A 23,158-nucleotide genomic window follows, 5' to 3' on the forward strand; every position below is an offset into this window, starting at 1 on the left:
AGGGGCGGGGGTAAGAAATATGTGTCCTGGGCCCCCCCACATGCTCACATGGCCATGGCCCCAAGGACACCAGGGCCATGGCCCTCACAGCACTGCAGCCATCAGCCCCTTCCCCCGCCCCCCCCCCGCATGACAGTGCCATGCCCCATCCCCGGGCCAGGGGGGAGCGGAAACTCGAGAGGCCCCCGGGAGGAGGGGGTGGGACACCCCGCAGCAGCAGCATGTGATGGAGTCGGGGGAATGCAAAAGGGAGACTCAGGCTACATATGAGCCCCAAGAGCTGAATACCTCCCAGGGCCAAAGGAGGATCCTGGCGCTACAGCTGGCAGGTGACACCTCTGCCCTGAACTAACAGGAGGGAGGAGCCGAGCTGGCTTGGAATTGGGGGGCGAGGGCGGGGGCCACAGGTAGAGGCTAGGGGAAGGGAGAGCTGGTAGGCAGCCAGCCTGAGGAGGGGGAAAGCTGCATCCCCGAGGGGCCCCCCCTTTGGGTCTTCTCCCCACCACGGGTTGGAAGGACTGTCTCTTCCGACAGCTGGTGCTGTCACTCCTGGCAGAAACTGGCCATCTGTGGCCTAAGAAACCTCTCCTGCTGTCAGACCCTGCCGGGTGAAGTGAGAGTCGCTCCCACCAGGGGACGGGATGCAGGGCCGGGGGACCCCTGAACCCCATCCATCACAGCAGCATCTCCCGGGGACGGGGATGGGGAACCTGCAGCACAGGGCTGGAGGGACAAAGGCCACGGCTCGGGGCCCACACTAACGCCTGTCTCCATTCTTCTTCCCCCCCTCCTCTCCTGTGTCCTGCACCTGCACCATCACAAGGACCGGAAGAGAGCGCCGGCGAGGCGTCAGTCGTCCCGGACAGCCCTCCGGGACCCTCGCTCCAGGGCAGCCCCTCGGCCGAGGAACGACCGGCCCCGCGGAGGGCTAGACGGCGGACCCCGCGCCACCAACCGCCGCCGGTGATGGACCCCCAGCTGCTGGCCATCCTCCGTCGGCAGCTGGAGGTCGCGGAGCAGCACCTCCACCTGCAGGAGCGGGCGCTGGCCTGGCGCCAGGAGGCATGGGGGGCCTACATGCAGACATTTAACCGGCTTGTGGACTACCTGGCCCCCCATGACGCGCCGGCCGAAAGATCGCCCGGCCTGCCCGCTCCTGCAGCCCCATCACCAGCTGCTCCGCCCATCACCGGCCCGTCCGCCGTCGCCCCGCCACCCACCCGCGAGGGCCAGAGCGCCGAGGGACCCGTGGAGCCACCTGACACTCGCCGGCCCCGATACCTTCTGCTCCAGCCCGCTCCCACCCAGCCGCGGACCAGGCTGCAGGCGCGGCGGGGCTCCCGGCCAGCGACGCCCAGTGCCGGGCTATAGGGGCGAGGGGCCCGGGACGTGGCCCCCCCCCTTTGTATATAGTTGCACCCTGTTTGTTTGGCCCCCCCGTTTTCCCCGTCCCCCCCATGTAAATAGTTCTCCCCTTTATCCTCCCTGGTTTCCTTTTTATTATTTATTGCACACTGTTGTTTATTTGCATTGTTTTATTGTTCTACATATTGCTTTGGTTGGACGTTTCTCCCCAGTTTTCTGTTTGTGGTTCACATATTTCTTGTTACATCCCCAAAAAAACAGTTTCAGAAAGACCAAAAAAAAGTTTACGTTCAGCCACAAGTGCGTGCTGTCATTTGTCCAGGACAAGTGGGAGGGTGGGGCGCTGGGGTGCTCCATGGTGTGGGCGTTGGGGCAGGAGTGTGGGGGAGGAAGGGGCGGGCAGTAGGGGGCCTGGGCAGCGTTCACCCCGCGGCCTGGTCGTCGAAGTGGGCCCGCAGGGCCTCCCGGACCCGGGTCCCCTCGGGGTCCACCTGCCAACTGGGGGCAGCAGGTGGCTGGACGTGTGCCCTGGCGGCCTCCGCAGCGCAGCCCTGCAGAAAGGTCTCCCCCTTGCTCTCGACCAAATTGTGCAGGGCGCAGCAGGCACCCACAATCTGGGGGATGTTGTTGGGGCCCGCATCCAGGCGGGTCAGGAGACATCTCCAGCGTCCCTTCAGGCGGCCAAATGAGCGCTCCACCACCTGGCGCACACGGTTCAGGCGCTCGTTGAAGCGCTCCTGGCTAGCGGAGAGATGGCCCGTGTAGGGGTGCATGAGCCACGGCCGGACGGGGTAGGCCGCATCTGCGATGATGCAGAAGGGCATGGTGGTGTCCCCCAGAGGGATCTCCCACTGGGGGATGTAGGTCCCCGCCTCCAGCCGGCGGCACAGGCCTGAGTTCCGGAAAACCCGGGCGTCGTGGGTGCTGCCAGGCCAGCCCACGTAAATGTCCTGGAAACGTCCCCGGCTGTCCACCAAGGCCTTGAGGACGACAGAATGGTAGCCCTTGCGATTGAGATATCGTCCGCCACTGTGATGCGGGGCGCGGATGGGGATGTGAGTCCCATCCAGAGCCCCGAAGCAGCTGGGGAAGCCCAGGGTGGCAAAGGCGGCGATGGTGGCATGTGGGTCCCCCAGCCTCACGAGCCTGTGCAGGAGCATGGCGTTGATGGCACGCACAACCTGCAGAGAAAGCACATGGGACGGCACCAATGAGGGGTGAGCAGCGTGTACGTGGCCCTGCCCTGCCCTGCCCTGGCCCCCCTGCCGTGGCCTGCCCTGCTCTGGCCCCCCTGCCCTGCTCTGGCCCCCCTGTCCTGCCCCCCCTGCCCTGCTCTGGCCCCCCTGCCCTGGCCTGCCCTGCCCTGCCCCCCTGCTCTGGCCTCCCCCCGTGGGTTCGCTTACCTCCATGACGACAGCCCCGACGGTGGCCTTTCCGACACCAAACTGCTGTCCCACGGATCGGTAGCTGTCCGGAGTGGCCAGCTTCCAGACCGCGATGCCGACCCATTTCTGCACCGTGAGGGCATGCCGCATAGCAGTGTCCTGGTGCCTGAGTGCGGGGGTGAGCCACTGGCACAGCTCCAGGGATGTCTGCCGGGTCATCCTGAAGTTCCTGAGCTAGGGGTCGTCGTCCCACTCCCCAAGCAGCAGCCACTCCCACCAGTTGGTGCTGGTGGGGTAGCTCCACAGCCGCTGGCGTGTGAGGCGGAGGATGGAGCGGGGTGCTGCAGGGGTAGGGGTTGAGCCCTGCTGCCCTGGGGGCATCTCCTCCCCTGGGGCAAGGAGGTGCTCAGCTGCCTCCCGCATGGCATGGGTCAGGGCAAGCCCTGCTCCTGCTGGGAGGGCTGGGTGGACCTCTAGCTGCTGCTGCTGCTGCTGGGGGTCCATGACTGCGGCGCCCGGGGTCTGTGTGCCTATGGCTCCTCAGACCGCGTGCTGTGCAGGCTGAGTGTGTGTGGGAGGGGCCCTTTAAGGGAGCAGCTAGCTGTTGCCCCGGAAGCGCTAGTCCGCAGGTTGACCCTGTCTGCAGCTGTGCCTGGTATCCGTATTTCGATGTGTGCTACTTGGGCGTGTAGACGTACCCTCGCTGCGCCTATTTCGATGTTGGGCTGAGCAACGTCGAAGTTGAACATCGACGTTGCCGGCCCTGGAGGACGTGTAGACGCTATTCATCGAAATAGGCTACTTCGATGTAGGCTTCACGTGTAGACGTAGCCTCAGTGTAGGAAAGAAACTTTTAATGAAAGAGGCAGAGAACTCACATGGCAATAGCTTGGGAAAATCCCACACCCAGAGTTCATAACCAACCCTCAAGTAACTGTCCCAGCTCAGATGGATTGAGCAGTGTCCTTTGCCTCTCAGGCTCACCAGTCCAGTACTGTAAAGATCCAATCCACACACCCAAACTTTCTCTGCACCCCACCTCAAATGCCCCACTTAAGCTCTGTCCAGTCCGTGCAGGCCCTGACACATCACCCTGATGCACCCCTCATTGAGCCTGAGGCAAGGCCAGACAACCTCTCATTGGTCCCATGTCCTGCTTGCCCCCCCACTGGCCGTTTGTCCCCTCTATTGTGGCTGGAGGCAAAACCAGCTCTCCATGGCTTGAGCCGCCAGTTCTTCTGCTCAGCTCGTAGCAGTTTCAGCTTTGGGCCTAACTACAGCACCTACCAAGAAGGAGTCTCACAAAGGCTACATCTGCGCTAGCCCCTTCTTTCCAAAAGGGGCATGGTAATAAGCAAGGTCAGAACATGCTAATGAGGCACTACCATGAATATGAGGCACCTAATTAGCATAACGGCAGCCACAGCAGGCTGCCTATGCAGTGCAGATGGGGGCCTTCGCAAAGCCCCTTATTCCTATTTGGTTTTAGGGGCTTTTGAAGACTAGGGGGCTGTGGCCACACTTGGCCAAAATTTTGAAATGGCCGTGCTAATGGCCAAATCGAAGAATACCAATGAGGTGCTGAAATGAATATTCAGCACCTCATTAGCATACTGCCGCCCGCGGCACTTCAAAAGTGCCCCATTTTGCTTGCGTGTGGGTTGGCTACATGGGGGTCCTTTCCCAAAGGACCCTGCACACTTCAAAATCCCCTTGTTCCTATCCACTGATAAGGGGATTTCCAAGTCTGCAAGGGCCTTTCAAAAAGGATCCCCATGGAACCAAGCCACAAAGTGCCCTGTCCAGCAGCATGCTAATGAGGCACTGAATATTCATTTCAGCACCTCATTCCTGTTTTTCCATTCAGTTATTAGCATAGCCATTCCAAAATACAGCTTCAGTCCAGGAGATGAAAATCCTGTCTACAAATTCCATGCCTTCTACAGCACCCCTTTGCAACAGCTTATATTACCCCCAGAACAACCATCCACCACATGCTTACTACAAAAATCCAAGAACTTCTTCTATCTTTTTCCATGAAGAAAAGTTACTGAAAACTGATTACAACAAACCCCCACTCCTCCTGCAACCCCAGCTCAAAAACACCTGCAACCACATTTCCAAAGCTTTCCTCAAAAAGAAGAAAAAAAAAAAAACAGGACCCACATTGACCAAACACTTTCACTTCCAAAAAAAAGGTCTATATCCTCCACCCCCGATGAAAGGATCCCTGCGCAACCCAGTAGTGGTGCTTTAAAATTGATGCTTTTTGCCACTTGTGTGACAGGTCTAAATGGGATGCTTTTCAAAAAAGGCTGCCTATTTTGAAGTTCCTTTATTCCCATTAGCTCATGAAAATAAGGGGACTTTGAGCTAGGTGGGGTCTTTTCGAAAAGGAGCCCTGTCTGGATGCCCTGCGTGGCGGCAAGAAGCGTCAATTTCGAAGCGCTGCTGCCGCCTGCATGCTAATGAAGCTCTGAATATGCATTTCCGCGCTTGATTAGTAAACTTCAAAATGGCCATTTGGGTGGCCATTTCGAAGTTTTGGGCACGTGTAGACACAGCCAACGTAGCTTGTTAGATGCTCGTTGTTCAGACAGAGCTGCTTTTGAAAAAAAACCCACGTAGTTTCAAGTTCCCTTGGTCTCATGTACTCATGAGATTTCTAAGTGTACCTATTGGATGCCGGGGGAGTGGGCAGGCGTAGCCTGCCCACAGCTACAAGGCCCCTCTCACGATGAGAGGGGACCCATTAAAAACAGCCCGGTTCCAAGTAAATACGGGGGACAACGAAAGAAAACCAGGAGCGGGAGTGAGGATCAAAGGTTTAAAATGACGGAGCCAGAGGGGGACACCGAGCAGAGGACCCCGGACAGCGCCCACCGTTCCTCAAAGGCGTCCAGGGAGTTGGTGGACGCCGCCCAGAGGAACTCTGCTCGGATTCGTGAGCGGAGGGAGGAACGGAAGTAGGCCCCACAGTCGCAGGTCACCCCCCCTGCCAGCCTCCTCTCCCTGGTTTTGTAAATGGCCATTTTGGCCGTGGCCAGGAGGAGGCTGACGAGGAGGTCCCGCGACTTTGTGGGGCCACGGATAGGGTGTGAGAGGATGAGAAGGTGTGGGGAGAAGTGCAGCCAGAACCTCAAGAGGAGGTTCTGGAGGAGCCGGAAGAGGGGCTGCAGCCTGGCGCACTCGATGTAGATGTGCGCCAGGTTCTCCCTCGTGCCGCAAAAGGTACAGGTGTCCGGGATGGGGGTGAACCGCGCCAGGTACACGCCCGTGCTCACCGCTCCGTGGAGGATTCTCCAGCTGATGTCCCCGGCGGGCCGCGGGACCAAGGTGGAGTAGAGGCCGGCCCACCGGGGCTCCCCACCCTCCGATGACGGCAAGAGGTCCCGCCATTTGTGATCGGGGCGGGACACGAGGGTGGGGAAGTGGAGCGTGTGAAGCACGAGCGCGTACAGAAGGTGTCGAGGCGTGGTTCGGAAGGGGACCGGCTGGAAAGTGTGCAGCCGGCTGAGGTGATGTGGGGGAGGGGGCGGGCAGGATCGCAAAGCCGGGGGCCCACGAAGAGGTCCGGAGGGCTAGGAGTGGGAGGGGGGCGGGGTGCACCCTCTCGCAGGACCCGGCCGAGGTAACTGTGAGCGGTGGAGGGCAGGGCAGCCTTCACCTCCTGGAGTACGAGACGGGAGGAGCATAGGTCGGAGAGCCCCACGCGCCGGGCGAGCGCCGGGGCCTCCATCCAGTCCCCCCGCTCGTAGTCCAGGAGGTCTCCGACCCTGGTGATTCCACCTAGGACCAGCCTCCAGCGCACCGTGCGAGACTCCGCCGCCTGCACACGAAGGTGGGGGTTGTGTAGCAGGGGCTCCGCGAGGAGGTCTTCTCCCACGGTGGCCCCTAAGGACCTGGAGGCTGCGAGCAGCCGCCAAGTGCGGAGGAGGTCCTGGTAGAAGGCCGGCAGCTCCGAGAGGCCTCGCGGACGGTCTCTGCAGGATAAATAGAGGAGCTGCCGGTCGTATCGGAGCCCTCGGTAACGGCGGAGGAAAGCGTGCGCCAGCGTGCTCCACGCCGGACTATCTGCACTGTTGGTGTTGAGAAGCCTCTGCAGGGCCCGGAGGCGGAAGACATGGACCTGAGTGCGCGTGCAGGTCAGGCCCTGTCCCCCCTCCTCCGGGGGAAGATGGAGTACCCCTGCAGGGACCCAGTGCAGTCCTGGCCAGAAGAACTCCAGGATTAACCTCTGGAGCTGGTCCAGGAACCCGGGGGGTGGGACCAAGGTGCTGAGGCGGTGCCAGAGCATGGACAGGACAAGTTGGTTCAGCACCAGCGCTCTCCCTCGGAGGGAGAGACACTGGAGTAGCCCTGTCCACCTCCGCAACCGCTCAGCGACCCTGCTCTCTAGGCCTTGCCAGTTTTCCGGCGGAGAGGGATGCGTGGCGGAGAGAAAGACGCCTAGATAGAGCAGCGGACCCGCGCTCCACCGGATGGCCTGAAGCGCGGGTGGGAGGCGGCTCATCTGCCAGCCGGTCCCGACCACCACGTCAGAGCTCTTGACCCAGTTGACCCGGGCGGAGGAGGCTGCCGAGTAGATAGCTTGGTAGGCCTCCAGACGCGCCAGGTCTCCCGGGTCCTGGACCACGAGGAGCACGTCGTCGGCATACGCCGACAAGACTAGCCGCAGCCCTGCCTCTGGAAGCGCCAATCCCGTAAACCTTCGCCGAAGGAGGCAGAGGAAGGGCTCGATGGCCAGAGCGTACAGCTGTCCTGAGAGCGGGCAGCCTTGTCGTACTCCCCGTCCGAAGCTGACCGGAGCGGTCAGGGTCCAGTTGAGCTTGACCATGCACTCCGAGGCAGCGTACAGCACCCGGAGAAACCCGACAAAGCGGGGTCCGAAGCCAAAGGCCTGCAGGGTGCCTAGGAGATACCCGTGGTCCACCCTGTCGAACGCCTTCTCCTGGTCCAGGGACAGGAGGGCGAACGACAGGCCGTCCCTACACCCAAGCTCTAAGAGATCCCGGACCAGGGACAAATTCTGCAAGATGGTGCGGCCCGGGACGGTGTAGGTCTGGTCGGGGTGGACCACGTCCTGCAGCACGGACCCCAAGCGACGGGAGATGGCTTTGGCAATGATCTTGTAGTCCGTGCTGAGGAGCGAGATGGGACGCCAGTTCTTGAGGTCGCAGGGGTCCCCCTTCTTCGGTAGCAGGCTGAGGACTGCATGCCTGCAGGAAAGGGGGAGCACCCCGCTTTGCAGGGCCTCGGCCCAGACGCCGAGCAGGTCTGGGCCGAGGACATCCCAAAACACGCGGTAAAACTCCACGGTCAGCCCGTCCATGCCCGGGGATTTATTGGTGGGCATGAGACGGAGGGCTTCCGAGAGCTCGGCCAGAGTGAGAGGAAGCTCCAGCCGGTCCCGGTCGCCCGTGCTGACCGACGGGAGTTGGTCCCAGAGCACCCTGCGGGCGTCGGCGTCGGTCGGATCCGGGAAGAAAAGGGCGGCGTAGAAGGCGCGAGCCCTCGCGCGCATCTCCACCGGATCCGTAAGAGGGGTGCCATCCTCCGCCAGGAGGCAGGGGATATGTTTTTGGGCGCCCCTCTTTTTCTCCAGGGCGTAGAAGAAGCGGGAGCCGCGGTCCATCTCCCGCAGGAGTTGGATTCGCGACCTCACCAAGGCACCCTGTGCCCGATGGGCATCGAGGGTCCTGTGCTCGTCCCGCTTCTCCTGGTATGTGCCGCAGAGGGATGGATCTCCGGGGCTGGCGGCTAGACGCCTCTCCAGCTCAAGGACCTCCCGTTCCAGCTGCCCTATCAACGCATCCCGCCGCCGGCTGGCCCCCCGGGTATAGTCGCGGCAGAAAAGCCGCGCGCGCACCTTTCCCAGGTCCCACCACCGCCGTGCCGAGGGAAAGGCGTGCCGCTGCTCGCGCCAGGCCAGCCAGTACTCCTGGAAGGATGCCACGAAGCCCACGTCCTCCAGCAGGCTGTTGTTAAAATGCCAGTAGGCCGACCCCCGCTTCCCCGGCGAGAGGGAAGCCTTCACGGCCACCAGATGGTGGTCCGAGAAGGGGGCCGGCCGTACGCTGGAGGCGTGGGCCTGGGAGAGATGGTGCCGCGAGATGTAAATGCGGTCCAACCGGGAGTGTACAGATTTATGGCCCACCACCCGGACGTAGGTGAAGCCGGCGTCCTCGTCCGGGTGGTGGCTGCGCCAGACGTCCACCAGGGAGCGACGGTTAATGAGCTCCCTGAGGACGTCCGCAGCGGCCTGGCACTTCTCGGTCCCCGTGCGGTCCCGCTCCTCGAGGGTGCAGTTGAAATCCCCGCCGAGGACCAGGCACTCGTGAGGATCGATGGTGTCGAGGAAGGCTGCCGCCTGCCGGAAGAAAGGGGTTCTCTCCGGGCCGAGTGTCGGGGCATAGATGTTGACAAGGTGAAGAGGCAGCCCCTCCACCCGCACCCGGAGATACAGCAGGCGGCCCGGCACGTCCTCGACGCTCCCCAGCACCTCGGGCTGCAGGTCTGGGGAGAACAGGGTCGCTACCCCGGCCCGACGGGCCGAGAGATGACTAAAGTGGACCCCGTCTCCCCACTCCAGCCGCCACTTGGCTTCGGCGGCCGGAGTAGTGTGGGTCTCCTGTAGAAAGGTGACCGAGTACCCGCCCTCTCGGAGGAAGGAGAGCACTCGGCACCTGCGGAGACCCGACCCGCAGCCCCTGACGTTTAGTGTGGCAAAGATGAACGGCGCCATTTGGAGGGCTGGGGAGGATCCTCGCCAGAGGGAGCGCCGGCGGTTCCCGTGGGGCCACGCAGCAAGCCGTGAGCCACGCCAAAGGTGACAAGGGCGTCGCGGATGCCACGGGCCCGTTGGTAGACCGCGGCGTCCCTCTTCCCGGTCCCCTTGCCCTCCCTCAGAAGGGCCCTCGCGGACTCCAGGACAAAATGAAAATCTCCCCAGCGCTGGAGGGCGAGAGTAACCTTGTTCTTGGAGCCGCGAACGTCCTCCAAGAACTGGCGCATCTCACCCGCCAGCGCGTGGGGTGCCGAGGTCTCGGGGTCTTGAGAACCCGTCGGCCTCGCGTTCTCTTGGGCCCCCTGGCCAGAGAAGAGGTTGGGGGAGGGACTGGGGCCTAAGTTTGGGAGGGATGAGGGCGGCGGAGGGAGAGCAGCCCCGGAAGTGCTGGGAGAGGGCAGTGCAAGAGGGGCCTCCTGAGGGGTTACGTCCTCAGGGGCAGGTATGAGTGGGCAGGGGTAAAAGGGAGGGGGAGGTATGGGGGCAGGGGAGGTAGAGATCAGTGGGGGAAGAGAGGGGTCATGCGGGGGAGGGAAAGGAAGGAGTGGGGGGGAGGAGGAAGGGGAGGGTTAAGAGTGGGGGGGATTGCGGGTTCTGGAGCGGGGCATTGGCCGGGAAGGGGTATGGCGGGGGTGGCAAGCAGTGAGGCCAAGGTGGGAGCAAGGGCGGAAATATGGGCCAAGGAGGTCTCCAGGAGGGGGGCTTCCTGAGGCAATGGCAGGGTAGAGGTTGAGGTGCTGGCACTCTCAGCGGGAGGCGCCGGCAGGTCGGGGGAGAGGGTATCGGGGTTTTCAGTTGCAGGGACGAAGGGGGGGTGCAAGGGGAGCCCTAATTCCCCTAGGGCGTCTGGGGGCTGGCCGACCTCCGCCGGGGGGTCATCCCTAGTTGGGGGAGGGGTTGCCCCTTGGGACAGCTCAGGGCAGAAGGAGGTGGCAAGTGAGGGATCGCTGGTGGGAGGGGTGAGGGAAAGTGGGAGGGGTGGGAGAGAGTCCAAAGGCGGCCCACAGGCCTCTAATAGCAGGCCTTCCATGTCCAGGGCCACCGGCGTGAGGCCCAGGGCCTCGACCTCCTGTGAGAGGAGGGCGAGGTTGGGAGCCACCTCCTCCGGGCGCTCCATTACAGCCGCCTGGGTAGCGGCTGGAGGGGTGTCGGAGGAGGGCGCGGGCACAGGGAGGGCCGTCTCGGCCTCTTTTGGCTCTGGCTCCAGGGCCGAGGGGGTGTTAATTTCCTCGGCCGCCGCGGCGGCAACCTCCATCACCCCTGGCAGATGGTTGGTAGCCGGGGGTTCGGCGGGTGGAGCGGGGCTGGCGGATCTCTTGGGTGCCTTGCGTGTCACCTCCACCCCGTCCTCCGGCGGGGTGGGGTGCCGGACGCGCGCACCCCCTTTTTTCCTTTTCCCCCCCACCAATACCCAGTCCTCCGAGGAGGCGGGCTGGGCAGTAGAGGAGGAGGGGCCAGGGGATAGAGCCGACAAGGAGGGAGGGAGGGAGGAGGAGGGTGGGGCGGCGAGGGAGAGGGGCGGCCCGCCCTGGGGTGGTCCCTCTTTTGGTCCTGCCGCCGGGCCTGCCTCCCTCTCCTCCACGGGCCCGGCTTTTGTGCCCGCTCGGGCGCCGGCGCCCGCTTCTTCTCTCCCGGCACCATGCTGCCGGGCGCCCTCCGACGCCCGAGCGGCGATGGATCCGTCCGGGCCTAAAAGAGGAGGGGCGGTCCCAGGGCCTGTCGCGGTCGGGGCGCCGCCGGTCTCGTGGCTGACGCCCCCCGGGTCGGAGGAGGTCCCGGGCTCCTCTCCTTCGTGCCGGGCCAGGGGGCAATCCCTCCGGACATGCCCCGCCGCCCGGCACCCGAAGCACCGGGCCTCCCCCAGGGTGTAGAAGACCCGGTACTGGGCCCCTTGATAGGGCACCAGTATAGTCCCCTCCTGGGCCACCCCACCCTGTGCTGCCACCGGCGGCAGTTGGACTCGGGCCTGCCGGCGGAATGAGAGCACGTGCCGGAGGGCGGGGTCTTTGCAGCCTAGGGGGAGGGGACTCAGGACCGTCAAAGGCCGGCCCAGGGCGGTGAGGAAAGGCAGAAGGGCGGCGTTGGGAAGGAAGGGCGGGACGGACGAGAACACCACCCACACGCCCAGGTCTTCCAGCGGCTCCAGGGGCACGTGCACGCCCCCAACCGCCAGGCCCCTCTCCACCGCCTCCTGGGCGGCAGCCTCCGAAGCCAGGAAGAAGACGATCTTCCCGAACATCCGGGAGGCCGCCACCACGGCCGCGGACCCCACCACCCGTGCCAACGCCCGCACGTAGGTCTCCACGTGGGGCGAGGCAGCCACCAGGAGGCAGCGGACCCCGTGCCTCCTGGTGAGCGCGGGGAAGGGGCCGCGACCGTCGGGGATGGTAGTCCTGGCGGAGGCGGAAGGAGCAGGGTGCAGGGCGGCGGCCGCCACCTGGGCATACGACCTGGGGGCCGAGATGTCGGGGCCCCCAGGGGTGGTGGAGGGAGCAGGGGGAGGGGGAGAAGGGGAGGCTGCGGCGAATGCTTTTGCAGCCGGGGGGAGAGTCCCCGCCACGGGGGGTTTAGCCTTCCGGGCGGGGCTCTTGCCCTTTCTTTTCCCCTGGCCCTTCCTGCCCTTTTGGGGGGGTGGGTTCGGGGCCAGGTTGCTGGAGGACGCCGCGGCGGAGGTGGTGGGAGCCCCGGAGCCTGCGCCCGCGCCCTCAGCCGACATGGCGGCAGAGTCTTGGGCGGCCCTGGGTGAGTGGGCCGCTGTTTCGGGGGTGGGAGGGGTGACAGTGGAAGACGAGGGGAGGAGGGGGTCACCGGATGACCCTCCGGCGGGTGTGGGGGTCATGGTGGCGGGTTTATAAGATGGGGGAAGTTTGTTGGGCGTGGGGCCTTTAAGAGAGAGCGGGGGAGGGGAGGAGAGTGGAGGGGAAGGAAGGGTGGAGGCATGGCTGCCCCTCCCCCACCGGCCAGGCTGAGGACCCAGTCAGGTGGGGGAAGGGCAGAGCGAGGGCAGTGAGGTCAGGGGAAGGTGAGACCTAAGACGGCCGCTGCTCCCAGCACAAGATGGTAAAATGGCTCCTTTTCTGCACTGGGATGTGGGGAATTGAAGTTTGTGCGTGTGGGGGGGGGCTCAGGCACTTGGGTGAAGTGAAAAATAAAGGGGGGTGGGAGGGGGCGTGGGCACAGCCAACCTGGTGGAAATGGGGGGGTGGGGGTGCCCACGTGCGCCTGAGGGGGGGGGGGGGCCCACAGCAGCTGCTGTAGAGTCTTTAACAAACCAGGGGGAGAAGGAAGGGGCAGCTGGTTAGAAGGGGGCCTAGGTGGAGGAGGGGCCCCCAGCGGCGGCTGGGTGGGGGTGGGGGGGCAGCAAGGGGGGGTGGCTGCAGGGGTGGGGCAGGGGCACACCCTAACACCCCACCCCTGGCTATGCAGCCACCCCTCTGGAGCCCAGGTGGAAAAGAAGGGCTCTGCCCAAACTCACCCCTCCCAGGCCACTCCACAGGAGGAGGCCTGTGGAGGGGGCCCAACCGCCGCTTTCAGAAGCCCCTTACCTTTCCTGGGGGGGTGAGGATGCAGCAGCTGCTGGATGAGGAGGTGGGCTGCTCAAGTGGGGGGCAGCAGCAGTTCCCCTGCCTTTGGTTGTGTGGGGAATGGGGAGCAGGGGAACGCAGCGCTGCTGAAGGCTGGGAGGAATGAGTCTCCCAGAGGTCATCTGCTTGAGTATGCAAAAGATGTGCATGTGTCATACCTTTTCAGGCAAAGCCTAATGGGTAGCAAGTTAGCCATGAGATTTGGTCTATTGTAAACATCTAGTTGTAAAATCACAATTTAAGCTGACACTTAAAGCGGGAGTTGTGAGATGTCACCAATGCTCTGGGTTGTTGTGGGGGACAGGGCAGCCACCGTAGCTGATAAAGGCGTTGATTACACAGGGCTCCCTGGTTTAAAGCCTTTGGAGGGAAAAGGGGAGAAGTACTGGTTGAGCTAGTTTGCTGAGTGCTATGGCCTTGCCTATGCTTTGGCCACATAGCTGTAAACCTGGCTTGATAAACTCTTCCTAGCTACGTATACATTGAAGTAGTAGCACCAACTTCGAAATAGCGCCCGTCACGTCTACATGCGTGGGGAACTATTTTGAAGTTAACTTTGATGTTAAATGGTGAGACATTGAAGTTCCTAATCTCATGAGGAGGTAGGAATAGTGTTTTACTTCTATGTCAAAGTAGGGACTATGTAGACGATCTGCGTCCCATAACATAACAGAAATTGCTGGGTCTTTCATGGTGGTCATTAACTGGGGGGTTGAGAGATGCTCTTTTTCCAGCCCCTGCGGGGCTCTATGGTCACTGGCTGCTTCTGCGGCAGCTGGGGATTTATACTGCAGGCACAGGGTCTGCAACCAGTTGTCAGGTCTGTGTATCTTGTGTTGTTTAGTGCAACTGTGTCTGGGAGGGGCACTTTAAGGGAGCGGCTGGCTGTTGAGTCCACCCTGTGACCCTGTCTGCAGCTGTGCCTGGCATCCCTATTTCGATGTGTGGTACTTTGACGTGTAGACGTTCCCTCGCTGGGCCTATTTCGATGTTGGGCTGAGCAACGTCGAAGTTGAACATCGACGTTGCCGGCCCTGGAGGACGTTTAGAGGGGGTGTTTGTCACTGGGGGCGGTGGAGAGCGCAGGGCCGGGGGGGGTGTTTGTGACTGGGGGGCGGTGGGGAGCGCAGGGCCGGGGGGGGTGTTTGTGACTAGGGGGCGGTGGAGAGCGCAGGGCCGGGGGGGGTGTTTGTGACTGGGGGGCGGTGAGGAGCGCGGGGCCGGGGGGGGGTGTTTGTGACTGGGGGGCGGTGGGGAGCGCAGGGCCGGGGGGGTGTTTGTGACTGGGGGGCGGTGGGGAACGCGGGGCCGGGGGGGGGGCGTTTGCGGCTGGGGGGCAGTGGGGAGCGCAGGGCGGGGAGGTGTTTGTGACTGGGGGGCGGGGGGGAGCGCAGGGCCGGGGGGGTGTTTGTGACTAGGGGGTGGTGGGGAGCGCAGGGCCGGGGGGTGGTGTTTGCGGCTGGGGGGCGGTGGGGAGCGCGGGGCCGGGGGGGGGAGGTGTTTGCGGCTGTCTGCAGCTGTGCCTGGCATCCCTATTTCGATGTGTGGTACTTTGACGTGTAGACGTTCCCTCGCTGCGCCTATTTCGATGTTGGGCTGAGCAACGTCGAAGTTGAACATCGACGTTGCCGGCCCTGGAGGACATGTAGAGGGGGTGTTTGTCACTGGGGGCGGTGGAGAGCGCAGGGCCGGGGGGGGGTGTTTGTGACTGGGGGGCGGTGGGGAGCGCAGGGCCGGGGGGGGTGTTTGTGACTGGGGGGCGGTCGGGGGCGCAGGGCCAGGGGGGGTGTTTGTCACTAGGGGGCGGTGGAGAGCGCAGGGCCGGGGGGGTGTTTGTGACTGGGGGGCGGGGGGGAGCGCAGGGCCGGGGGGGGTGTTTGTGACTGGGGGGCGGTGGGGAGCGCGGGGCCGGGGGGGTGTTTGTGACTGGGGGGCGGTGGGGAGCGCAGGGCCGGGGGGGGTGTTTGTGACTGGGGAGCGGTGGGGAGCGCGGGGCCGGGGGGGTGTTTGTGACTGGGGGGCGGTGGGGAGCGCGGGGCCGGGGGGGTGTTTGTGACTGGGGGGCGGTGGGGAGCGCAGGGCCGGGGGGGTGTTTGTGTCTAGGGGGCAGTGGGGAGCGCAGGGCTGGGGGGTGTTTGTCACTAGGGGGCGGTGGGGAGTGTGGGGCCCCAGGCTGTTTGGGTCCAGGGATCGCGTCGGGTGCAGGGGCCGGGCCACCAGGCCACACTAACGCCCCTCTCCCTCCCTCGCAGAGGTCCCCCTGGCAGCAGTGCCCCAGCCCACCACAATGTTCCACGGGATCCCTGCTGCGCCTGGCCCAGGAGGTGAGTCCCGCTGGCCCTGCCGCCGTGGGGAGCAAGGGGCCCCACAGCACCACCCCATGGCCTGGGCTGAGACACAGACTGGCCCGGTCGACACCTGACAGAGCCCTGCTTGCTGGCCATGAGCAGGGCTGTGACCCAGGCCCACCCCGCCCCTGGCCAGAGACCCAGTGACACCGTGGGCTCCAGCTTCCCTCAGGGGACTGCCCGCCCTCAAAGTCTCCAGGGGTCAGGCTAGCGGGGCTGGGGGCAGCAGAGTGGTGGGACACTGGGCTCATGGGAGGGTGGGTATCACGGCCACAGAGGCAGGTTACGAAGCAATGGCTCAGTCTGCATCAACAGGGGTTAGGATAGCACAGCAGTTCCCAAATTGGGTTGGGACCTCATTTTAATGAGTTTCCCTGGGTTGGCTTAGACTTGCTGAGATCGAGGCCAGACAAAGGGCTTCAGCCCTGTGCAGTGGGTCTCAGATTCCAGGCCCCTCCTGGGGCTGCATTCTGGGTCCTCAGCCTCTCCTTTCTTCGGGCAATGGGGCTGGTCTTTTGTTCCCCTTACTCGCACCCCTGGTGGCAGGGCCTGGGTTTTGGCTGAGGCATGTGTCTGTGCATTACTTTTTCTTGGCAGAAGTGGATTGTACAGCAATGAAGTTTGAGACCCCCTGAGATAAAGAACAGCTTTCCCACACTGAGGGCAGTTAAGCTGTGGAGCAGGTGCCCCAGGGAGGTTGTGGATCCCCATCAGTGGAAGTTGTTAAGAACAGGCTGGACAGATGCCTGGAAGGGATGGGCTCTGTTTACTTGGCCCTGCTCCAGTGCAGGGGCTGGACTCAACTTCTCAAGGACCCTTCCAGCTCAGAATCTGATTCTCCCTTGTGAACTGTGCTGGGTTCTCTGGCCTGGAGCAAGGGGCGGTGATCAGCAGGAGGGGCGGGATGGAAGAGCGGAGCAGGCTGTAGAGGTCCTGGGTGCTAGCAGTATCCCTGTAGCTAGTAGGCTAAGGAGCTGTGGACGTGGTCCTTCCTAACACCGGGTTACCAGGAAGGTTTTGCATTGTGGGCGTCACTGGTAGGCCCCTAGCTATAAGTGCTAGGTCTGTTCATGGATTTCCTCTTTTTCAGCCCCAGGGAATAAGCCAGAACTGTACGAGGCGAGTAACGCTGGTCACGTTCCCCTCCTCGTCCTGTCTCTGGCACAGGAGGCAGAATGACCTTCCAGCGTACGTCGGGTTTGGCTCTGCAAACGGTTTCACAGCCCTCAGTGCTGGAGCATTCAGGGGACCCCAGCTCTTGAGGTGATTCCCAGCTCCTTACCTCCATCTCAGTGTGGGTTTCTCTGGTCCCTGTCTCCTCCACCCTGTGGTGAGGATGCAGGAGGTCCGTATCTGTCAGCTCCGTCCCCACCTGCTTCCAGCCTGTCCATTTGTGCAGCTGACCACACACTGTGCGGGTACCTGACAGGCTGTGTATCTGCTCTCCTTGCAGGAGGTGAAGCTGTATAAAAATGCACGGGAGCGAGAAAAGTGAGTCCATCCCCAGCCGAATGGGTTCCCATGTGGTACACAGTTCTGTGGGGCTTGGGAGTGCTGGGACTTCAAGCTGTTGTCTGCAGTGAGGTCCTTGCTCGGGAGATGCTGGGGCTGATGGTGCAGGGAGCTCTGCGTTCTGATGCTCTGTCCCCACGCCAAGCTAGGAAGGACCCAAGAGCCCTTCTGCTCCGCCTCTGCCATTGGCCAGGGCAGCCTGCGGCTGAGAAAGATGCAATAGGCGGAAGGATCTTCTCCAGAAAAAGGGAGTGCTCCTGCTGGGCTGTGGAGCATGAGAGCCCCTGTGCTGTTCCCAGGGACGCGGGCGCGTGTATAGCGGTGGGGGTCACAGGCTATGCGCCTTCACGGGCTTCTGCGCTTGGGTTTCAGGTACGATAACATGGCTGAGCTGTTTGCGGTGGTGAAGACGATGCAGGCTCTGGAGAAAGCCTATATCAAGGACTGTGTCTCTCCCAACGAGTGAGTCCCCAGCTGGGTTTTGTTTCCAGCCTGGTCTCTCCCAGGGGAGCCAAGCGGATGCAGCAGCAGGAGCATCTCCTGCAGGATGCGTCGTTACCGAGTGGAGCAGAGTGACCTCCCCTCCCCAGGGCACTGCGGACACACTGGGGAAGGGGCTCAGAGAAGCATCAAAACAGCCCCTTAGTCCCCCCTCAGGCCCTGCCCACTTCCCCTGGGGGCCAGGCAACATTGCTCCATGCAGAGGGTCTCCAGTCAGAGACCCTGGGGAGCCTCCCCTGCCGTTGGGGCTGTTACAGTGTTCTCCTTTCCCCTGGGGACCTGCTTGTACATCCTCGACCTCCGTGTTCCCCTCCTGCTTGGCATGAGCCACTCCAGCTGTTCTTACTCCATGCACTGCCCCAGGTACACCGCAGCCTGCTCCCGGCTCCTGGTCCAGTACAAAGCTGCCTTCAAACAGGTACAGGGATCCGAAATTGGCTCCATCGATGAATTTTGCCGCAAGTTCCGGATGAGTTCAGCCTCCAGCAGTACAGCTTTTGGGGACTCTGGGACAGGAATCTCGGGGGGCTCCTAGAACAGTGGGGGCGGGGGGGGGCTGTGTTGCTGCTGAGTTCTACATGTAGGCCGCATCGACACTAGTCCCCTCCTTTTGGGGCGAGTTGGGAATATGCTAATGAGGCACCACCGTGAATATGCAGTGCCTCATTAGCATAATAGTGGCCCCACACAATTGGAAAGCACAGCTTTTGAATTGTGCGCTGCCTCTCTAGACGGGGGCTTTTTGAAAGGACACTCCTCCGCCCCCATACTTTGAAAAACCCTTCTTCCTAAAACCAAATAGGAGGAAGGGGCTTTCGAAGTCCGGGGGGTCCTTTCGAAAGGCCCCTGTCTACATGGGCGGTGCGCGATTTGAAAGCAACACTTTCAAATCACATGCAGCCACCATTATGCTAATGAGGCTGTGAGGGGGTTCGGGGTCTCCATCCTCTGCACCCCATCCGCAGGCAGGAGAACAGCAGGTTTATTAGGCAACAGGGCACAGCGTCGTACAGAGGAGTCAGTGCAGCCGGCAGAGACAGCCAGTCCAAGCCATGCTGGGGAGAGGAGGCCCCGAGGGGCCCCCGGAGCCGGGGTCTTGCCCCCTCCTTTGTCTCTCTCTCTCCCAGCCCCGACTAACTGCTTCCAACACCCAGTTCTAGTTCAAACCCCTCAGGCTGCACCTCCTCCTTTGTCTGCAGCCCAGGGGTGTCACCTGGTCGCCAGGTTACCCTCAGCAGGAGCCCCACGTGTACACACAGGTATCTCCCACTACATCACAGAGGCACTGCATATTCATGGCAGCGCCTCCTTAGCATCTTCCCAACTCGCTCATTACCACGTCCCTTCTGAAAGGAAGGGGCTTGTGTAGACATAGCCCTACTGTGCCTGACTGACTTAGATGCTGGGGGGAGAGACTGCATAGATTTGTTTATTCCAAGCCTGGAGGAACCAGTGTGGTCACCCAGGCTGTTCCCCTGTGTCCCTCTGGCCAGAGCCCTGCCCCCAGCTCACTCCCAGAGCAGACCTGTCCCATGAGAAATACAGCCCGCCTAGATTTAAAAACTGTCGGTGCTGGAGAACCCACCAAAGGTGAATTACACTCTCGCGGTCACCTGGCTTAGAGAGGGGGCCCCTGGGCTTGGGGGATGAGTGTGCGCACGCGCGCGCGCACACACACTCTCTCTCTCTCTCTCCCTCCCTCCCCTGGACCAAAGGCACTTCCACCTTCGTATAAATCTCATGTACTTCCACGTCACACCTGCACCAGTATTCAAGGTCACCACATCTCACCCCCAAGCTGTAGGCCCCGTCCCAGTGAATGGGGCCCTCCTGGCAGTGCCTCTGTGTCACAGGGGGGCCTAGCCTGTAGACCGTGGCGCTGGGGGAGGGGAGCCACAAGGGAGGGCACCACCTGTACCATGAGGCCACGCCTGCTGTGCCCCCACTCGGGGCTGGGGGAGTGCAGGGGCACTTACCTTTCAGGCTGTTGGCCAGCAGGAGGCGCTGGTGCTGCCCAAAAGCCTCAGAGAAGCCACAGGCCTGCAGCCGCAGCGTGGTCAGGACCGGGCAGGCTCGAACCAGGCAGGCCAGGGCCTCGCAGCTCTTGTCCCCTAGGGGGTTCAGGCTGAGGTGCAGCTCTTCCAGGCTCTGGAACAACAGGGGCGGAGGAGTCACCCCAACCTGCTGGGCTCTGCCCTGTGCCACCAGACAGCCGGGGCTGCACCCCCGCTGGGAGGACCACAGCGGCAGCCTCAGCCCCAGAGAAGGGACGGAGCAGCAGAGCCCCCCCCATGCTACAGGGACCCTCACAACCAGCCCCTCCCCAGAAGGACCTAGGAGCAGGCACCTTGGCACCAGCATGGCCACAGCTTACTCCTCCCTGATCCGGGGAGCCCCTGGTGTCCATCAGGGCAGCCCTGGCAGGAGCTCATCAGGGCCCTTTACACCAGCAGTGCCAGAGCCGTAGCCCAGAGCGCCAGGATGGGCAGCTTGGGGGTCCCCGAACCTGCTTGTGTCTCTGGGGTTCAGGCGGGAGGCCGGGGCCCCTCCCACCTGCCGTTGAGGGGAAGGGAGGTGCTGGACACACCCACAAGCCAACCTGGAAGACCGCTTGGGAGGGCAGCCCTGCTGCCAGCGCGCGGAGCCGCTCAGCACCGAGCTGGTTGGCCGACAGGTCGAGGAGGGCCAGGCTGCGCATGGTGCCCAGCGTAGCCAGCAGCTCGGCAGCCAGGCCATCGTCCAGCCCCGTCCCAGCCAGCCGCAGCTGGCGGATGGAGCTGTGCAGCTTGAGGGCACGCAGGAGTGGGGTGAGGTGGGGTTGGTGCAAGGAGAGGCCACAGGTGCTGAACGAGGGGCCCGACTCCTGCAGCTCCATCATCTTCAGCAGAAGCCGGTGCTTGCCTGCAACAGGAGTCCATGAGGGAAGACCAGTTGCTGTGGGGCACCCAGACTGACGAGCTCCCAGCCAGCTGCTGCCTGGCCGGGGCTAGAGCCAAGCAGCCAGGGAGAGGGTGGGGGGCAGCCACGACCGAGGACACCCTCCCCCCGCCCAGCACCACGTGGGGGGCAGCCGCGACCGGGGGCACCCTCCCCCCGCCCAGCACCACGTGGGGGGCAGCCGCGACCGACGGCTCCTGACATTGCGCACCGTTCAGCGGATGCTGTACAGGTCTTCCCCTGGCATGTAGCACGGCCCTGGGGGTGCCAATCTGTCCACCCGAAGCCACATTCCACCTCTGTCCCCTTCCGTAGCTGGGCCAGTGACCCGGAGACTGAGGGACTTGCCCGAGGTCACACATGCAGACGGTGGCACAGCTGTGCCCAAGCCCCCTGGACCAGCCTTCCCACTGGAGCCCCTCCTGCCTGTCCCCCCCACGGGCCGGGTGGCACTCTCCCCAGCCGGCTGACCGCCCTGAGGCGCTACAAAACCCAGCGAGACCCTGTACATCCAACGGTTCCCACACGCAGGCAGGCAGCAGGGTCCGTGGCATCCCCTTACCCACGGCCAGGCTGCAACAGGCCTTGCGATACCGGTCGGCGAGCGGGGGCAGGTCCCAGGACTGCACCTCTGCCGACACCTGCAAGGCAGACGAGAGCCCTATGGGTAGGAAGGAAGGCCGGCTGGCTGGGCAGCACTGGCAGGCTCAAACACAAGGGGAAGGGCATCGCCAGTGAGGGGTGAAGCCAGACCTCCGAGCTCCCAGTCATCTGGGCCCTGCCGGTTGGTGCAGAGTCCACAGTGGTGGGCCCCACCACGACCCTTCAGCGGCCTACAGGGGGACCTGGTGGGCTCAGCCCTGGAAGCGCCAATCCTGGCTCGGGTGCCCCTCACCTCCTCGTTGCTTTGCAGGACGTCCACGATGAGATCCTGGGGAGCCAGCAGTGCCCCTTCCTTCTTGAGGGTGAGCTGGGGCAGCAGGCCACAGGCCTGGTAGTGGCGCTGGGCCGCCTGCTCTGCCAGCCACGCCACCGGGCATCTCTCGAGGCCACTGCAAGGGAAGGGAAGGGAAGGGCTGAGCCAGAGCGCCCCACCAGAACCAGGCCCCCAGCCCGCCCTCCCAGGGTGGGGCAGGAACAGGGCAGCCCCCCCCAGTGGCAGAGGGGAATGGCCCTCTTACCCCAAGTCCCTGACCCCCTGGCGCTGCCTGGGAGCTGGACCCCTCCGAGGGTGCTGCTAATGTTGCCCCAGACCCGGCTGGGGGGGGCAGGACTCCCGGGCTCTGGGCCACGCTGGGAGGAAGGATGCGAGGCGGCTCTCACCTGTGCGGCACGGGGATGAGGAAGACGTTGTCTTGGACCCGGACCCGCACTCGGATGGGGGGTGGCCGAATCGGGGCTGCAGCCAGCAGTGGGGCCTGGGAACAGGAGAGGGGAGTCAAGACCCAAGAGACAGCCCAGGGGACTCCCTTGCTGTTGTGCACCCCCAGCACCTCACCTGTGGGGCCTCTCCACTGCCGTCTACGGGCCTCAGACCAGCGGCTGGCTCCGGAGCCACCAGGGCCTGGCCCCCGCGGGACCGACCCAGCGACGTCCTGTCCACTATCTGGGTGAGGCGGCTTTGCCGGGCCCTCCTCTTCTGGGGCAGAGCAGCTGGGAAGGGGGCTGCGCCATCGCTCTCAGACCCACTGGTGCCCCCTGAGTCCGAGCCCGACTCCCCCGGGCGCCGGTGGCTCCTCTTGCGGGGCTCCCGGCTCGCCCCCAGGTCGTCCTCCAGCCAGTCATCCCCCACGTACTCCTCGGCTGGGATCAGGGACGGCCTGGCAGAGGCCTCGGTCGGCACCGGCTCAGGGACCTGGCAGGACTGGGCACTGCCCACGCCATGCATAGCTGCTTCGTACTTGGCCTGCCCGCCCGAGGAACCCCGGCACCCGGCTCTCCTCCCCCGGCGCCCTCAGGCTCAGGAGCCGCTGCCTCTTCTTCACGGGCCGGAGCGGGGTCATGCACTCGTCCAGCTTGGCCCAGCACTCTGGCCCCTGCCCGCCACGCTGGGTCAGGATCCTGCAGGGCGCAGTCGCCTTCGTGGAGGGGCCCCCACTCTGGGGCTGGGGGGCCACAGCTGAGTGGGGGGGTGTCAGCGGCTCAGAGAGCTCCGCATCAAACAGCTGGCTGTGCGGCACATCTTGTGGGGGCTGAGCCACCTCTGCTGCTGGGCGGGAGACAGAGAACCCCGTGAGTTGGGCCCAGCCCCCAAGAGATGCCCCCCCACAGCACCACTCCCACCCGGCCTCACCTCGCCCCACCACCGCCTCCTTGAGCAGCTGCTCCATGGCTCGGCAGCGCTGGCGCGTCTCCTGGTCCAGGTCCCGGCCGTACATCCTCACCCACTCCCGGAGGGTGCCCAGAGGGCTCAGGCCCTGCGGCGGATAAGATGGAGGGGCTGAGCCTCAGGGCCGCCCCCAGAAACCCCACAGCTGTGCAGGGGTGCCGAGCCCAGCGCCCGCCCACAGGCCGCTGCTCCCCCACCTTGGCGTTCCTCAGCACCGCCGACGCGCCCCTCTGGAGCAGCAGCTCGGCCACGTCGAAGTGGCCGCAGTTGAGAGCGTCGTGCAGGGGGGTGATCCCCTCGCAGCCTGGGCCCCCGGGGTCATCGATGGAGGCACCACGCTCCAGCAGCAGCCGCACGATCTCTGGGCACAGGAGCCGGCAGTTACTGCTGGGTGGCAGCACCAGGGCCCC

At 63.7% G+C, this 23,158-nt stretch overlaps 1 protein-coding gene across 1 annotated transcript in view; it reads right to left on the reverse strand.

The window, feature by feature from the left end:
• Nucleotides 1-1,968: 1,968 nt before the first annotated feature.
• The window catches only part of LOC142009101 (tonsoku-like protein), a 29,649-nt gene continuing 8,459 nt past the window's right edge, over nucleotides 1,969-23,158 (reverse strand). Inside the window, exons 14-23 of the mRNA XM_074986619.1 lie at nucleotides 22,946-23,109; nucleotides 22,733-22,836; nucleotides 22,321-22,480; nucleotides 21,956-22,274; nucleotides 21,743-21,818; nucleotides 21,315-21,471; nucleotides 20,982-21,060; nucleotides 20,082-20,383; nucleotides 19,459-19,630; nucleotides 1,969-2,546 (exon numbers count right to left, since the gene is read on the reverse strand). Of these exons, the coding sequence (XP_074842720.1) occupies nucleotides 2,107-2,546; nucleotides 19,459-19,630; nucleotides 20,082-20,383; nucleotides 20,982-21,060; nucleotides 21,315-21,471; nucleotides 21,743-21,818; nucleotides 21,956-22,274; nucleotides 22,321-22,480; nucleotides 22,733-22,836; nucleotides 22,946-23,109 (1,973 nt within the window). The 3' untranslated portion in view covers nucleotides 1,969-2,106. The remainder of the gene's footprint in view (nucleotides 2,547-19,458; nucleotides 19,631-20,081; nucleotides 20,384-20,981; nucleotides 21,061-21,314; nucleotides 21,472-21,742; nucleotides 21,819-21,955; nucleotides 22,275-22,320; nucleotides 22,481-22,732; nucleotides 22,837-22,945; nucleotides 23,110-23,158) is intronic.

Source organism: Carettochelys insculpta, chromosome 2, assembly GCF_033958435.1.
Source record: "Carettochelys insculpta isolate YL-2023 chromosome 2, ASM3395843v1, whole genome shotgun sequence".
Taxonomy (NCBI): domain Eukaryota; kingdom Metazoa; phylum Chordata; order Testudines; family Carettochelyidae; genus Carettochelys; species Carettochelys insculpta.